We start from the raw sequence: 18,526 nt of genomic DNA on the forward strand, positions 1-18,526 counted from the left end.
TCAATATCTTTCCAAAATAATTAATTTGCTTTCTTTCTACTGGCCATATTATCTGCACAATATAAGATTTTTCAAAATGTCAAAAACAAATCACTCTGGTTTAAAGAAAAGTCTTGGATTTTTTATGTACGGTATGCATAAAGAATCAAAGTTCCTGCAAACAGGCGAACTTTTTATTTAGGGAATACTACAGTAATGAAAAAATTAATTCAAATTAAGGTGGCAGTATTACCTTCAGGTACCTTAATAAAAAAAAGCTCAATGGTTCTAAGGAACTACGTGACCACGTGTGGAGTAACATTCTGAAACAAGCCGCCTTTCATGAAAATGATGTTCACCTTTCTGGACGCTAGAATCACACCTGTGTAGAAAATTATTAAATATCTTCTGCAACTCTCTATTTGTGATTTTATTGAGAACTCGTCTGACTTCATTCTCCAGTTCTCTCTGTTTTATATTCTCCCACAGATAAGAATCACTAACGTTTGTTTCCTGTATACAGAATTTGTATTACTTTAATTGAATGTTTTGGGTAGCCATTTGTGTACAAAAATCTGATAACTTACCTCACTTCACCCTGCCAATGCAATTCTCTTACATACGTCGTAGGCCTACTGTACAAGTCTATATCATTCAATTTTGAGAGATAAATTAATATTTTCTTCCAGTAAGCAAAGGTTTATCCCCTGCGGTGACTGAGTGATGAGATCTTCAGCCTATCATACAGACGGTCCGAGTTCGAGTCCCGGTCAGGCCTGGGAATTTTCATTCAAAAATCTTTAGTGGCACTTGCGACAAGGTTCAGAGTTGGGATTTTTCTCGGGGTTTTCCCGTTTCCCCATATAGAGCATCTACACAACATTTCTCCTTTCGTCATCGTTCTATATAGCATTCTCCGAACGCCGGCTGGTGATGCATGGAGGAGACTGGCCTAGAGATGAGTGGGGCTTCCTGCTCGAAACCTGGGTACACAGCGAACCTTAGTGTAGTCAACCGATGTGGATTTGAGAATACGTCCATCTTGACGGTTACTGCAACAGATCTTGAAAGGTGGCAGTCCTGGGTCGTAGTGCCCCTCTTTCGAAATTCCATTCCATTCCAAGCAAGGGTTTGCGTTTAAGTCAAAGATATTATAAATCTAATTACAATAATCGCTCATAGTTTGGATAGCACCCTCCGGTAGATTTGCTTATCATCCTGCAGACTCGGGTTCGATTCTTGACATTGGGATGATCTTTTGGGTAGGAAGAATTTGAGAACATGAAGATTTAAGTATAGGGTCGTGCTTCAGACGTCAAATATAATTTTAATAAATGTTTTCCCTCATATATAATTTCACTGAAAAGTTTGTGCCCAGACTGATGTAAGAATTTGCGTAACATCAGACGGCGATGACCAATTAGATTGAAAAATTTCTCTATGCAACACTTACGATTGTGTTGATGAACCGGGGAGCAAAATATGTGAAGACCTGTCAGGTACACCTAGTTAGCGAGATCCGTTTTTATATGGGATTGTCTGTACGATGTGCTAATCATTAGACCTATTCAACTGAAATCCACCTGTTGAATTCGTTCGTCTCTCTCCTTCTCAAACTTTTCTCAATAGTCCCAGTATAGAAGAAAAATAGGCTTATACATGGGTCATTCAATAATTAGTGGCAACAATGTTTGTATGTGGCGCTATCAGCGGTAAATGATGCAAGCTGATAACAATGAGAAAGAAGAGCATCTGATGTGTGTTGTCTGTGAGTTTGAAGACAATAATCTCATTTATAAGATATTTGTAGTGAGTTTAATTTGTAGACTGTTATCTGTAGTGCTCTAAAATGTTTAGCAAACACGAACAAATAGGCTATACTTCATTAAAATTCAGATTACAAGAGACAAGAATGCTTGATAATTCCATACAGCATTACTAGAGAGACTCAACATGGAGCTGGCAGACCGCAATCGGCAAGTGATGATGAGCATGTGAACGCTGTAAGAGCACTGCTGGAAGAACACCGTTATTGGACTTGTACTGAACTAATAAGGGAAGTTGGAATTGCTCCTGGTACGATTCTTCAATACTTAAGAAGGAGTTAAAGATGAGGAAAATCTGCGCTCGGTGAGTTCCACACAATCAGAGGAAAACATGTGGCAGAGAATGGAAACAGCGAGATTGCAATTAGAACCCTATGGACGTGAAGACTAGCGTTTCCTTCGACGTATAATAACTTTAGATGAAACTTGGGTTCGATGCTACCAACCAAAATTGAAGAGACAATGAATGATTGGCTGCACAATGATTCCCCACGGCCAAAAAAAGTATCAGCAAGAAGAGGATCCAGTTGAAGTCATGTTCATTATTGCTTATGATTTTGACGGTGTCCTTCTCACTCGTTCAGTTCAAGCGGGAAAACATGTGAATATATTACAGCTACTTTCTGGAACACCATTTACGACCAGCTGTGCGTCGTAAACATCCAAATCGCCTGAATTGTCATCCTATTCTGCTACATGATTATACTCGCTCGTCCACGCCTGTGGAGTAACGGTCAGCGCGTCTGGCCGCGAAACCAGGTGGCCCGGGTTCGATTCCCGGTCGGGGCAAGTTACCTGGTTGAGGTTTTTCCGGGGTTTTCCCTCAGCCCAATACGAGCAAATGCTGGGTAACTTTCGGTGCTGAACCCTGGACTCATTTCACTGGCATTATCACCTTCATTTCATTCAGACGCTAAATAACCTAGATGTTGATACAGCGTCGTAAAATACTCGCTCTCACATAGCTATCCCTGTGGTTAATTTACTTCGCAGATGGAACTGGGAAATTCTGGAGCATCCTTCATACTCCCCAGATATGAGCCCACGTAATTTCGACTTTTCCGCGAAAATGAAATCGCCACTTGTAGGAGTTCGCTTTAGTACAAGACAGGCAATTACAGTACAGCAGAAGTAGAGTAGTCCATTCGAAGATTATTATGACAAGACCCTGTGGATGGCATCCATCATCTCCTGAGGAGTGGAGACGGGTTCTTCATGTTGGAGGAAATTACCTCTGAGCACTGCAACAAAGTGACAGTTCCAAAAATGTTTTCTTTGTTATTAATTCAAATGTTGCTACTAATTATTGAATGACCCATGTATTTAAGGAAAGAGCCTGTGAATGTATGGGTAGATATATGCTGCTTGATTGTTTATAATTTTATTCCTCGTCCTTTGTATTCATACTGTACAACTCTTCATACGTGTCATTGTATTATTGTTTCAGAATTCTAAATGGAGTTGCGAATGAAGGTACAACTTGGAAGTTAAGCACTTGGAACAGCATTAGCAGCTTATTGACTAAAAGTCGCACAGCACACAACATGACGTTCAACTTCTTGCTGGAAAATGTTGATCAGCTTGTGGAAAAGTATGCGAGTATATTTTATGACAAATTTTAAAAAGTTCATTCATTCATTCATTCATTCATTCATTCAGTTATTTTCAGTGGTTTTTCTTGGCAGGAAGCATATAGAAATGCTAATATAGGTGCTAACATTGTTAAAACATGGCTTAATTCCAACTTCCTTTCTTTAAATATATCTAAATCAACTTTAGTTCCTTTTTCGTTAACAGCTGCCAGTGTTCAAAATTTAAAATTTAGCGATAAATATAGACTAATAATACACAGTGAAAATTGTTTAGATCCCAAAAGTTGTAAATGTCCACCTTTGAAAGAAGCCACGTATGTCAAATATCTGGGTATCATTATTGATCAGAACTTAAAATGGCCTCATCACATTACTTATCTTTGTAAGAGGCTTCGTAAAACAATTTATAAATTCGTTAATCTTCGATGCTACTTACCTATTAGAGTTCTACGAAATGTTTATTTGGCCATTATTCAGTCTATCATTCAATATGGTATAATTGTTTGGGGTGGAAGTACAAAAATTAATCTTAGTCCGTTAAATTTACTACAAAAACGAATAATTAAAATTTGTTTGAAGAAACGTTTCGATTATCCAACTAAATTAATTTATTCTGAATTTAATGTATTTAATATTGAACAAATTTATAAATATACGCTGTTAAAATTTTATCATAAAAATCGTAATAAGTTTGTATTACAGACACACAATTATGACACAAGACGAAATATTAATTCAACATTAGTAGAACCTAAATGTCTCACATCTGCTGGTCTAAAGCATAGCATAAATTTTGGCCCTCGGTTGTACAATGCTTTAACTAAATTACACCCAGAACTTCTAACATGTAACCCACTAACATATAACAAGAAAATTAGAAACGTGTTAATATCTTCAATTTGATTACATAAATTTATAGCCTATGTGTATGAATTAATCAACCTATATTATATTTGTATTCTATAATTTTGAAATATATATTAGTCCTACTTTTCACGTACGATATTATTCTTCTATAGTGTTAATATTATATTATATAATTCCATTGCCGCTGTAATTATATTTTAGTTCCTATTTTATTTTACTTATATATTTATATTATTATTATTATTTATTTTAATATTATATCTGAACTGCGACCGAGCACGAGCGCTGCTCATTCGGTCTCAAATTTTGTTAATACTACTGTATCTTCTTTTCATATTGCTTGTATTATTTTATTTGTATTTCTCTTTGTTTGTTTTGTAATTATATTTCTTTATTCTGTATATTTGAAATAAATTCATAGTTTTTTGCCCATGGGTAGGTCTTTCATTGCAAACACAATCATTCCTACTATCTGTCTTTCTCTTAGTCTCCACATATGATCCATATATCTTAATGTTGTCTATCATCTGACATATTCTTCTCCCCCGAACTCTTCTCTCGTTCACCATTCCTTCCGGTGCGTCCTTCAGTAGATCGTTTTTTCTCATCCAGTGACCCAACCAATTCGTTTTTCTCTTCCTGATCAGTTTCAGCATAATTCTTTCTTCATCCATTCTTTCCAACTCAGCTTCATTCCTTATTCTGTCTGTCCATTTCACACGCTCCATTCCTCTCCATATCCAAATTTCAAATGCTTCAAGTTGTTTTCTCTTTACTTCGTCGTAATGCCCATGTTTCTGCCCCATAAAATGCCGCAATTCACACAAAGCATTTCACTAGTCTTTACCTTAGTTTTGTTTTGCAAAAATCCGCAGAAGATGCTCCTTTTTCTAGTAAAAGTTTCCTTTGTCATTGCTATCCCGGCAGCAGTTCATTTTACTGCTTATAGCACATCCCAATTATCTGAAGCTGTTCACTTGCTCTCTATCATTTATAATTCGCACATTTAACTCCTTTATTTTCCTTCCCCTAACCATGGTTTTCGTCTTGTTTGCAGTTATATTCACTCCATACTGCTCACAGCTGTCATTTCGCTCTACTAGCATATCCCTTAGTATCGTCTCCTCCTCTGCTAACAACGCAGGAATATCTATCAAGTATTTACAATAATATTATATTCTCCGGTGTATAAAGTAATGAAAAACTTAGTGCACCATATCACTGGACTAACTCGTTGAACAAGTAACCGTGGGAATCCTTAGAATTGTTTGGTGCCTGAAATCTCGAGATGTATTCGACAAAGAACTTCCTGCTCTCTATTAGTCCATTGTAAAGTAAGTAAATCCGTGGCGCTACAGCCCATGAAGGGCCAAGACCGATCTGCCGGCTGCTGGCCTCACGTCCACATGCCGAAGCAGAGGTGGACGATCATCCAACCAGTATGGAGATATCGTGTGGTTAGCACAATGATCCCCCCAGCCGTTATAGTTGGTTTGAGAAACCGGATTTTCGCTACCGTAGTTCCCCAAGTGCATCACGATGCTGGGTGGGCACCGGTCCCATACACTGGGCGAAATTTCGTGAGAAAATTTCTTCCCCTATGAAGCCACGAACCAGCGCGCATTCCGTAACGCAAGGGTGCCTTAGACCACGACGCCACGGCACGGGACCTAATAGTCCATTAGTGTTCAAAATTCCAGTACCTATGTGATACGATGATAGGTGATGATAGAGGCTAGCAGAAATTTCATGCGTCGAGAAATTGTCATAAGTTTTGGTTATAAAGCTCCTACTTAACTTTAAAATTTCGTATTGTTACCACAAGATTTTGGCTTTTATCTTTGCTAAATTCTCTTACGACACCTACATAAGTGAGAGAGTTTGACTGAAGAAGACAAGTGGATTTCAGACTAGACTAGGAGCTGATATAAATAAGATTAGTCAGCGATGTAGGCCTATGCAATGAAGGAGGAAAGGAACTGGTCACTCTACCCACTACGACTACCTCCTGGCTTAGTTGCCTCGTGAGTGATGCATTATTGGCGCCACTTATGACGTTCCAATCAGTCTTCGGACTGTACCTCCTTTTCAATATTTCTTTTTCATATCTCTTTCTTTCCCTTTCACATATTTTATTGTCCTCTGCTTCCTTGCCTTTATTTCTTCCTTCTATTTAAATTCCCCTCTCTTTCCTCCTCTCCATATTACTTTGTTCCTTTGTTTCTTTCTCCTTTCGTCTACCTTCATTTATATTTTGCCTTTAACCACTTTGTCACTTTCCTATTGTTATTTTTTCTGTTCCCTCCTTTTCCCATATCTTTGATTTTCCCGATCTCCAAATTTATTAAGAGTTGATCGTAGGATTGCATGCAAATAGGAAATATAATTCCTCCTTTTTCTACTTTGTCTCCCTTTTTTGCCTCCTTTCTTTTCACCTCTTTTATACTATAATCTTCCTCTTTCATGTTCATCTTCAGTCTACTTTCTTTATACATTTCTTCTTTCTGCATACCTTCCTTTCCCATTTATTGGTCTATTTTTTTTTTTACAAAAATCATTAAACTTCAGTGATTTTGGAGAGATGAGCAACAGAATTGCTTATTAATATATTATCTGACACACATTAGCTTACAAGAAACTGAAAATATGTCTAAATTTGTTCCAGGTACAGAGCATCAAACAAGGAAAGTTATATGGCAAATTTAGTACAGTTTGTTTTTGAGAACATTAAATCAGAAGAACAATTCAACAAAGTGAGTATTTATACAACCAGAACAGCAGAATTTATGCTTAAGTTTAGATTTATTCATGTGAATGTGAAAACTCAGAATACTGCTGAGTATACATTCATCGATCATCACACGAGAAAGCACTTCTGGTGCAAAACTTTACCTTATTTAGAGTTTAAGGAAAACAGCTTAAATGAACAATTCCTGAGGTTATGTAGGCCTATGTGCAGGTAATATTAAATGACGATTTTGAAATGACAGAAAGGTAATAGAAGTTATAAAAAATTGGACGTTCAAATTTAGGCATTTGTGAAAATTCTCAGACACATATGTCTGGAAAATAGGTTTTGAAATTGAAGCAGAAATTAATTTTACTATTCCCCTTCGAAAACGTTGCCATGACCAATATCATTATCATAATCATCGTCGTCATTACCCTTTTAGACTCGTAACCTGTTCCGGTCTAATAGCTCCTCATTATCTAGGTGTTCCTGATGTCTAATTCAATGCTATTTTTCACATCCTGTAACTATCTTAATTATATTTACGGAGTAGATGCGCATTCAGCCTTTTAGAATTTAAGATAAGTTGATTTCTGCTCATTGCATGAAATATAAAGAGAATCTGGAAAGTACATAATTATAGAGATATTTATGTGAATACACAGTTTCAACATAATATACGAGTCCGACCAAGGGAGGTAAGGTAAGTCAATCTGTCTGTATGCATAGTAGTATATTCTAGGTGTGGTAATTTGGTCATTTTCAGATAAAATCGCATTATCGTTTTCTTGTAAAAATAAATCAGCACACTCTTATTTATATTTTGAGCAAGTTTTAATGCTCTGCGGTGCTCGAAAAGTAACAATTACGCAATATATAAATGGCTCCACCCTCGAACTTCAATTCCATGCAAATTTTACAAGTTACACACTTTCTTTTTTCAGCACATTTCGTCAGGTTCGAAGTGTAAAGGTTCTTACAATTTTGATGCTAGGAACATGAAATTTTTACTGCTTGTACTATACATTGTGATTAACAAGATACCTTATGGGTTTTATGATTAAATGAATACTTTTTGAAATAAAAATACTATAGTGTCAATGGAAAATTTATATATTTAGGTATGCAGTGGTTATAAAAATTCTCCCCTTTTGTAGTAAAGATATAGAAAAACTGATGCACGATCGTTTTTTCTTAATATGCGACTGGTCTTGCAAAATAAATTTCAAACATTTTACTAAAAAAATTGAGACATATTTCATTTTTAAATATGCAAATTTTTCACAATATTTTTTTAATAACTCAGGAATGATTTTACTCACAGAAATAAAACTTCAACATATCATTATCTATCACACCGTGATTATATGTACAAAAATCAAGAACGTAACTTGAAAAATATAGAAAATATAAATTTTACCCATTACCCCTTAAACAATTTGACAGTTTATTCTCAGTATTTACGGATAAGCTCATCCAAAAATGAATTGGAAATATAATAACATTTATTGAAAAGCTAATTGTTTTATTTAAAAATGATGTAACCATTTATTAAAAATCAACTGAAAGATTTTTTGAACATTGTCTTAGATAAGAGAAAACAAACATTAAAACGGCATAGGCCTACGGTTTCAAACATTGTTAAGTACAAAGAGGTGTGTAATTGCTTACAGAATTATGTTACGAGTAGCTATGAAGAACTTGTTACAGGAGAAAAAAAAAAGAGTTTAAGTGAGAGTATAGATATGCCTATATGCATATTTTTATAAAGTTGAAATAACGTTTGCCATTAGGGAAGCAAAGCAATTAAGAGATCTTCCTTTCATATACCCTAGGCAATTTGTTGTTCAGAAATACATTTGGGTATTCCACCGTGTTCTAGAACTTAACATTTCCACCGTTTCGAAAGTACATAGCCTATAGATTCCATCATCAGGGCAACTATGTGTGACCAGACAGATCGTCTAACTCTGTTGGACTCGTTATATCTGGCTACTCCAGACGACTGAGCATAGATAATGAAGGAATGAGAGAGGGGAAATGGGAGGAAAAACTGTAAAAGCTAAGCGAAAACGCGTCTTTGCAAGGGAGTTCGGGGCTGAGAGAAACTAAATATGTGAGCTCCAAGTCTGTTAGCCACTTGTCTTACTGAGTTTCGGTGTTCCACTGAAAGAACTCTAGAAACTTTTGAAGGGGAAATGCCGAAAGTGGACGTATTCTAGTAGCTACCACATAAAGGGCGGAAGACGGGGGAGAAGTATGGTTGCTGGTTCGGAAGAAGAAACGCAGGGAATTGTAAATCTGTACATTGAAAGGCACCGTGTCCTTTCGCAGTGCGGATGGAGTCGAATAACTCGTTCATGCAACAGGGAATGTGCGAAAGCTAAGTCCGGACATCCATATCGAGGATTTTTATTTGGAAAAATACAAAAAATTTATGAGGAAGAGAATGTAGGTCCGTGGCCCATTTCTTTTAGGACTCATCCCGACATTTGTCTTAACGCCTTAGGAAAACCAAGGAGAAACCTTAGGCAGGATGAGTTGTTTCAATTTGGGAGGTTATCCAATTGCCCCTTTGGTGAGTCTATTAAAGCATAACTCGATCGGCGAGAGGATACCGATTGGGAAGGGTGAGTGTTATTGTTACTTTTATAGCCCGAGTTAGAGCAAGGTCATTTCACAGCAATTGCGGAATTCAAGCGGTTTTATTAAGAAACTAGCCATACCCGTGCGCTTCGCAGCACTTGTTAGAAATAAATATAAAGTAATTACATAATAAAATAGGACATTTGATCCAGGGAACATCCGTGTTTGATAGAAGGATAAATCGTTTAATATGTTACTTAATTGAAATTGTATTTAAATATTAAAGGCCCGGGTTTGATTCCCGGTCGGGGAAAGTTACCTGGTTGAGGTTTTTTCCGGGGTTTTCCTCAACCCAATATCAGCAAATACTGGGTAACTATCGGTGCTGGACCCCGGACTCATTTCACAGGCATTATCACCTTCATGTCATTCAGACGGTAAATAACCTAAGATGTTGACAAAGCGTCGCAAAATAACCTATTTTAAAAATATTAAAATACGATCATTTAGGTCGGGTGAGCTCTCATTTGGTACAAGGATAATTCCTTTACTATGTTTCTTACCTGTTATTATATGCAAATAATTGGAATAGGGTCATTTGGTTCAGGGAACATCCGTTTTTGGTGCAAAGATAATTCGTTAATATTTTTCCACATTAGCGCTGAATGCATCATTTAATAAATCACTCAAAATTATTATCAATATAGAGTGGATTGTGTACGAAGATATTTTGTTATGTTGGCCACACTGAGCTTTTTTATTTGTTAAGTTTATTTATACACGCTTTAACATCTGTGGTCATGGCGCGTGATTAGAATGTGTGGGTAACCCAGTAGGTCGTTTTGATTCTTGTTGCGCTCCTGTTTATATTGTGTATTGTAGATGGCTTGTGTTCATGTAACTGATCATAGATTTTGATTAATGTTTATCGTGTTTGTAATTGAGGCGGTGATGGATCATGGCATGAAATTTCCAATTTGGCATTTGCCTTTATAACTAAGGGAAACCATGAAAAACCCCAGTCAGATTGGTCGGCCACAGAGATTGAACCCGTGACCTCCCGAATGCGAGTCTCAAACTCTACCTTTGAGCCAAATCTCTCTCGGTTGTGCATCATTGTTAATGTAAATTTAAAAAATGAAAATGAATGTGGCATATAAATATTAGTTTAAGAAACAAAGGAAACGAATATGGATAAATTATGGGCACAGAAGCGCCATTTCGTGACTCTTTGTAAAATAACCCAGCTCCAATGACCTCAACGGTAAAAATACTAATTTTTACTCTATATTGTATTTTTGGTCCAGTAAAAAATTATCATCTTTACGACAAAACTCTTAAAAATATCATTATGTTCTGTGGACAAAAAGAAACTGAAGTGTATAAAATTACAGTATTTTATGTGGACCAAATAAAGTGTAAATGAAGTAAGTAAAAAGTTTCTGTTTATAATTCAATAATTTCAATTTCTAGGCTTACATTTTAAGCCAACAGGGAGAATTTGATCCATTTCTTTTTTATATTTCAGTATAGGATTCGAAATTGCCGCTATGATTATGATCAAACTAATGTTCAACAATAATGGTTGGTTGACAACATAAAAAAACTATACATATCGTTAATTTAATGTACGAAACGCTACTTTCGTTCACCTTTTTTGCGGCTTTGCATATTTTTATATTTAGTATGGGTCCTAAAATGCATCTGTTCCTCATAAACATTTATACACTTATATATTCCCATCATAGAATATAATTATATCCATATAAAATAGTGCTAATGAATAATAATCTCCGTTTGTTGTGCAAGGCCGCCTTAAATACACGGAGTCATTTGTTTTCATTTCATTATAGCCTATTAGTGAGGCGGCGCTGATAAAACGTATTGTTATTTTAAAACTCGTGTAGTTCGTTAAATATCAGTCTTATCAAAATTTTGCACAGAATAAAATATATCGGAAACCGTTTTCGAAGAAACTTTGGTTATGTAACATGAAAATCAACAATAAGCGAGATATTTCGACTTCATTAATTCAGGCCACCTTCTAAGCCCCCTTTTAAATTAAGTATTTTGAATGTCATATAGCCTAAATCTAAGATAGAAGGAACTTAATTTATATTTCAATTTTCATAGAAATCGGTTCAGCCATTATCGCGTAAAAAAGTAACAAACATCCAGACAAACAGACAGATAGCCAGACATACAAACAAAAATTCCAAAAATGCAATTTTTGGTCTCAAGATGATTAATTATACATGTCAATACCAATTATTTTTGGAAAAGCAAAAATTACCAGAAAAATTTTGGTTACAGATGTATTATTAGTATTCATTCATTCATACTGATACGCCCAAGGGCAGGTCTTTCACTGCAAACCCAGCATTCTCCAGTTTTTCCTATTTTCTGCCTTCCTCTTTGTTTCCTCATATGATCCCTACATCTTAATGTCGTCTATCATCTTATATCTTCTTCTGCCTCGAACTCTTCTTCCGTTCACCATTCCTTCCAGTCCATTCTTCAGAAGGCAGTTTCTTCTCAACCAGTGACCCAACCAATTTCTTTTTCTCTTCCTGATCAGTTTCATTCTTTCTTCATCCACTCTTTCCAACACAGCTGTTTGTCCATTTCTCACGCTCCACCCTTCTCCATATCCACATTTTAAATGCTTCTAGTCGCTTGTGTTTATCTACCTAAACCTGGGGATGGGAATTTATATTATAAAGATAGATAATACTTCCCTGCTGTTGTTCGTATAAAAAAATTAATTACTGAAGTCAAAAGAGACACTGGAATAACATGGACATAATTATATACTATAGTATTAATGCATATAAATTATTAACCGCATATCGCGGATGGATGACAGAACTGTGAACCATAATGTATATCTGTGAAGAGGTGTGTCTTGTATAGGGTGAGTGTATATGCAAGCATTTGTGTAAGTGTAGTGTGGGGAATGGGTGAAGATGACGATGAAAGTGAGGAGGGGAGAAGTGGAAACCCGATGCCGACACGTAGCCTAGTGCTGTCAATAACACCAAGGCTTAACTTTAACGTTCCCATCAGACAGACGAATCACATCAAGAGTTAGTATATCTTCTTTTCATATGCATTGCGAGAGATTTGGGATTTAACCCAGGCATATTGGTACACAATTTAATTATTAGAAGTTATACACCACCACCTTTTTTTGTCCCCGAGGTAGAGATCTTACACGAAAATCAAATCCGGGCCGGCTAATCTGTAAGGAGAAGCGTTACCGCAGAGATAACTGGGCGGAAAAAATTCACATCGTAAGAGTAAATAAAAGTTGTCTTGTAGTCTTTACTGTAAGCAGTAAAAAAAAAAAAAAAAAAACTAGGTCTCTGATTACATTTTTCATCGAGCCGCAGGAGGTCTAAAGATTAGCATATAAAGTAACATTTCTATTTACATTTTATTGAGACTTAAGTCACTTCTTTTTTTTTACAATTTTTAGTTTCTGATAAGCTATTAAAAAGAAAAAAAAATAGTTTTAATTTGGTATGACGGACTTGTGTCTTGGTGGAATGCAAGTCATAATACAGTAAAATGACCAATTTGCCTTAAGTCTTATTTTCTAACATTTTGTCGGTTTATTTTGATACATGACCTTTGTATCATCACTACAGGTTGGAAGTGAAATAACCATGCCAGTTGAAAGGGACGATAGGGTACACATAAAGGAATAGAAAACCTACATTACGTTTTGTAATTAAATGCACGGTTTATTGGAAAATTAAGTTGGAAATTTCAGGAGTTCGGCAACATCGCCGCTAAACAGTAATATTTCTTCTAGTAATAAAGACGTAAGAGGTCAACGAACTCAGATCTGTCTTTGTACACGAGTCTCCCTCTCTCGCTAGGACGTTGCAATCTGTTCAGTTTTTAAATTAAATTTACACGAAAACTGTCCACGCTATTGAAATACGCCAAAGGAATTTAATGATTTTTTTTATTAGATTTGACATCGATATGGTCAAAAGGTATGATCCTACTCGCAATAGTTTCCGAATAAGAGTGTGAGAAAACTATGAAGTTTCCACCAGTATGGTTGTCTTGTTGTTGTTGTTCAGTCAACTGTCCGAAGACAGATTTGAATCTCATAACTAACACTAATAAGGCATCACTCATGAGGTAACTGGAGTAGGAGATAATGGGTAGGGTCGCCAGTTCCTTTCCCCCTCCAATGCATACATCGCCGATTAGCTACATATTTCACTAATCAGACTTCAGATGCATACAAACAATTTGTTCTTCCTCTATTGCACTTTCTTTTGTTACATCATACATGAGCTGTTCGATCTGAAATTCTGCTGAGTTATTCATTTGCACCTTGTACTGGAGAAATGTTATGTTGATCAATTCAAATGTAGATGCCTTTGTACTTAAACTAGCAGGTGCCAACACTGTATTAATGAGGAAGATTGTAAGATTTATATTTCCACTGTTGTTATATTCTAGAATATGAAAGAATAGCATTAACGAAATTATTGAAAGTATTGTTAAGATGTTCTGTAGTAAAAAGAAAATGGTTCTTCTTGTACAAAAGCAAGCTCATTTTGACAAAGATAGGTAAATATTTTAGAAGGAGTATTTTCTGAGGTAATTATATTTGTAATATAAAACAAGCAAAATGACTCGCTCTATGGACTAGAAACAAATTAAAATAATGATTTTTAGCGACTGATATTTATTTATTACATACAACTGTTTCTATATGGGTTATTTTTTGTCTACCTCAATAAAATTTTCTTAGGATATCACTTTTCACAACAATAATAATAACAATACCTATATATATATATATATATATATATATATATATATATATATATATATGAAGGATATTGAATGTACTGAATTACTATGACATTCAAATTTTGTTATAGATGAATCTGTGATGATGACTAAGTATTTCATCGCCACCAGTCGAACTAAGGAAAATTGCTAGATAATATATTATTGGAGGAAAACCTGATAAAAGATCACAAAACGAACCAAGATCTTTATTATGAGATTTTATGGATTACAATAATGACAGCGATCGAGACAAAATATATAGGTCTACTGCAGGATCAGAAAGTGAAATCAGTCAGGAGAAATTAATATATGATAAGATAAAATCTCCCATAATGGTTCAGACCTGTAACAAGAGCACAAATTGTAGTGAACACATTTCCTTCAAAAGATGAAGTTTGACTTTCTTCTACGAGCAATGGTAATGCTAAAGCCAGTTCTTTGCAACGTTCTTGTGCAAAAGCAGTGTGCATAAAATGAACATTTCTTTCAAATACTGGGCAATCAAACGTCAATGTTAATGGAAAGGAAGTACATATGAGGAAAGGAAATCACTTATTGTTAATGCATTTTGTTTCTAAAAAAATAATATTAGAAAAAAATATGTTTTCAGAATACTGGGTGCTTGGTAGTCACGATAAAAGGTTACATATTTGTGGCAAAACATGTCACCAGTAAAAAGTGAAAATCACTGGATCTAGAAAGGAAAATGGTTTAAAAATAAAGGAACGTTAACCACGATTGCAGTTTTGAGATCAATTGTCAGAGTATACCTGTATGCGAACATCTATTTTCTCAGCACATTGGATAAATACGAGGAATTTGTTAGACATGTAATTCAGAATAAAAGGCCAAGCACTACTGAAGCACTTCCCAGCGACGGACGTGGAAAGCATACCTTGAAACATAACAAGAGTGAGGAAGAATTAAATGAAGTGTAGCTGTGTAATTTATTAACTGAAGAGAGGAAGACTAGATTAATACAATTAATACAGATAAATAAATGAATACAGACAAATATAAGATACAAATAGAATAAAATAATAATAAATAACCTATAGGAAAAAAACTGAGTAGGCTATATAATAATGTTTAATAAATTTGACTACCGAATGATCAGTGAGAACAACTCATATTTTGTCTTTCCTTTTTTATGAAATTAATTACACCAGAATCTTCGTTATTTAAGTACTGAAGATTTGCAAAATATAGTGTATCATCATGAATTTGCTAGAATGAAAATTTTCCTTGCTTCCCACGTCATACACAATCGGTCGAGAGACTGGCGAAGACAGTCAGGGATGTTTGGACTACATACTGTGACGAAAAAGAAAGATGTTTTTATCAGGTCCACAGTGGATACAAGAAAGTAACTCCAATCCTGTGAGGAGAAGACAGGTTATTTTTTCGGAGAGCAAAATGAAAATAAAAACAGAATAAATATATAGTAGTTGGTGAGTGGGTGCGTGGAATTCGTTAGCAGCCATCTCTCCGTTGGAAGTTCTGGGTTGATGCGGCTTGTAACATATTTGTATCTCTTATTTTGCATTCCTGCCATTTCTTGGAACTTAAAAATAATAATTCTTTTGATTTAACTGTCAATAATAACAAATCATAGCAGTATGCATCAAGCGAAGGCTTGTAAAAATTTTTATGTTAGAAAAAATAAGGTAATCGAAAAGAATCCCTCTGCGGCTCGACCAAAATTTCTCCTAAGAGGTCAAATATTTTGTGCGAAACGTTGGCACTATTATGAAATTTTTTCGAACCCATACATTTTTAATTTAGAAAAAAAAAATGTTTTCTGGCCTTTTCGATACGCTCTACTGTGCACCCGGTTAGTTCTGAGATTGAAAGAGATTGTACAAATATAACTCATACTTATAAATTCTTTTCAGGGGAAGGAGTTCTTGGACAAGTACCAAGTTGTGAGCGAGACCATTAGACACTACGTGAGCGACCCAAAATTCCATAAAAAGAACTTGTTCGATAAGTTGCAGCAACAAGTGCCAGATTTAGAAAACTGGTTGGATAAGAATTTGCCCACTTTTAAGTGTTAATATGATTAACAATCACCAACATACAGTAATAAATATAATTAATGTTGTTACATAAGAACATGAAACATTTGGTGGCTGAGAAATAATTACTTTGTTTGAATGAGAAGCTAAAGTGACAATGCAATTATTATAATAATTTGTGATTGTAACAAATATAAATGAAGTCTGTATGCTTCCAACATTTCAGACAGTAAATACATCTTTATTAAAGGGTGAGAGAAGAAGCTCGTTTATATTTCTACAAAATCATGGCAATATTCTTTCTTATATATTGTAGACTTGAGTTAGTGGTACCAGAAAATTTTCTACATAATAAATACAATGAGATTTTCTGAGACATCAGCTTCAATGACAAATTGAAATTCGTTCACCCTATTTACAACATTAATAAATACTAGGGGATTCGAAAAGTAATGGCAACATAGTTACTGTTTCACACTAAATTTCTTTAGGTTACTTTTGACATTACATTCTTCAAATATAGTCTCCTGCCATTCCAACAGTACATTGCCAAATTCTTGCTAGACGTCGGATTCCATCTGCAGCAGCATTTCTGGATATCTTTCTCAATGATCAATCTGAAGTTCTTCGGTGTCAACTCTTGATTGGAAGCGAATGCTTTTGACTTCCACCCAACTTGCAATAGTTCAGTATGGTAGAACTTTTCTCCCACAGGCTTCTTGTAATGCCCTAAACCACTGAGCTGCATGTTTTCTCTTGCTGTATTGCGTACTACAGATCAGAAACAGCCCCTGTATTTATAAAATATGGCCACTTTGAGACTTTCAATATTGCAAAATTTTTAAATAATTGTTGCACTGTTACGAAGTACAAGATTTCAATGGTCACCGGTAGGAGCACTGATTTACAGCATTGTTGCCATTACTCATCGAATGTCCTAGTATTAAACTCATGAATATTATTCTTGTACAGACTTGCAGACAGATTCTGTATCCTAGGCTGTCAATCGAAAACTACAACTATAATTTGAGTAGGCCATTAGAAAAATCAGTTGTTAAAAAGAATGAGATTTTCCTTTGCTTCTTCCTTTGCTCCTTGGTTACGAATTAAACATTTTAAACATATGCAACAATTACAAACCAAGTAAAATCGAGGAAGAAGACCCTACTGTGGTCAATTGAAAATGAAGTTATATCCATCAGACAGATTTGCAATAACAAAAACAGCAAAATCATTATGTTCAAATGGCAACCTCAAACTTAAAATTGCAAAAATAGCTACATGCTTTTTGTATAACCATCGGGGAAACTTATTTTCATTTAAATAAATTATGTGGCATTTATAAATAAGTGAGTAGAAGAAAATAATATTTTGACTACACTGGAAAACAGCTGTATATTATTAATATATACTCTTAGTAGTTTTGTACAAACTTCATTTATTTATTCTATCTGCCTTTTCGGAGATTAACTGTTACTTTTGTGATTATTCTTCGCTAATTTATCAGTTTTACTTTCTGAATAATGAAGGATGAGAATATTAATGTGAGATGTTAGAGGATGGAAAAAATATAGTAGAGACTCACCCCAATAAGACTGTTTTTTTAATTTTTATTAAACTAAAAAGACCTGACAAATTTTTTATGAATAACCGAAAGTGATCTTTTGTAAAATACGGTAGTATGCAATTTTGTGTATATTGATAGGATAATAAAATCCTTCAAACTAATAAATTATGTTTAATTTCATATCCCAAATCCAAGACAACTGTATTTGCATCTATACAAAAAATGGCAGACGCTTCAGTTCTAAAATCAGTTAAACCTTTTGTCTAGCCCTGAAAGCAGTCAACTGCATTTTATTTTAATTTATAAATTGTATTTCTCATGCCATGTTATGCAGATTTTTTTAACTAACAAATGTATTTTCTATATTTTTTAAATATAAATATTTTAAAAAAGCTTGGATCAGAAAAACGATACAAGTTTTCTCGCTAGCGAAAAAAAATTCAAGTGGATATAACTACTTTTGCCAATGGGTTATTAATTTATAAATCAATCCATTCTGTATGCATTCCAGCTCTGCTCAAGACTGACTCAATCCTTCA

The 18,526-nt window shown here is 34.9% G+C and overlaps 1 protein-coding gene across 2 annotated transcripts in view; it reads left to right on the plus strand.

The window, feature by feature from the left end:
* Positions 1-18,152, plus strand: part of LOC138715335 (glutamyl aminopeptidase-like) — a 139,760-nt gene extending 121,608 nt beyond the window's left edge. For both annotated transcript variants that reach the window (XM_069848146.1, XM_069848148.1), the window contains 3 exons: positions 3,253-3,396; positions 6,930-7,017; positions 16,298-18,152. In XM_069848146.1, coding sequence (XP_069704247.1) covers positions 3,253-3,396; positions 6,930-7,017; positions 16,298-16,459 — 394 coding nt within the window. In that variant the 3' untranslated portion in view covers positions 16,460-18,152. The remainder of the gene's footprint in view (positions 1-3,252; positions 3,397-6,929; positions 7,018-16,297) is intronic.
* The last annotated feature ends 374 nt before the right edge of the window (positions 18,153-18,526 follow it).

The sequence above is a fragment of the Periplaneta americana genome, chromosome 15 (genome assembly GCF_040183065.1).
Source record: "Periplaneta americana isolate PAMFEO1 chromosome 15, P.americana_PAMFEO1_priV1, whole genome shotgun sequence".
NCBI lineage: Eukaryota > Metazoa > Arthropoda > Insecta > Blattodea > Blattidae > Periplaneta > Periplaneta americana.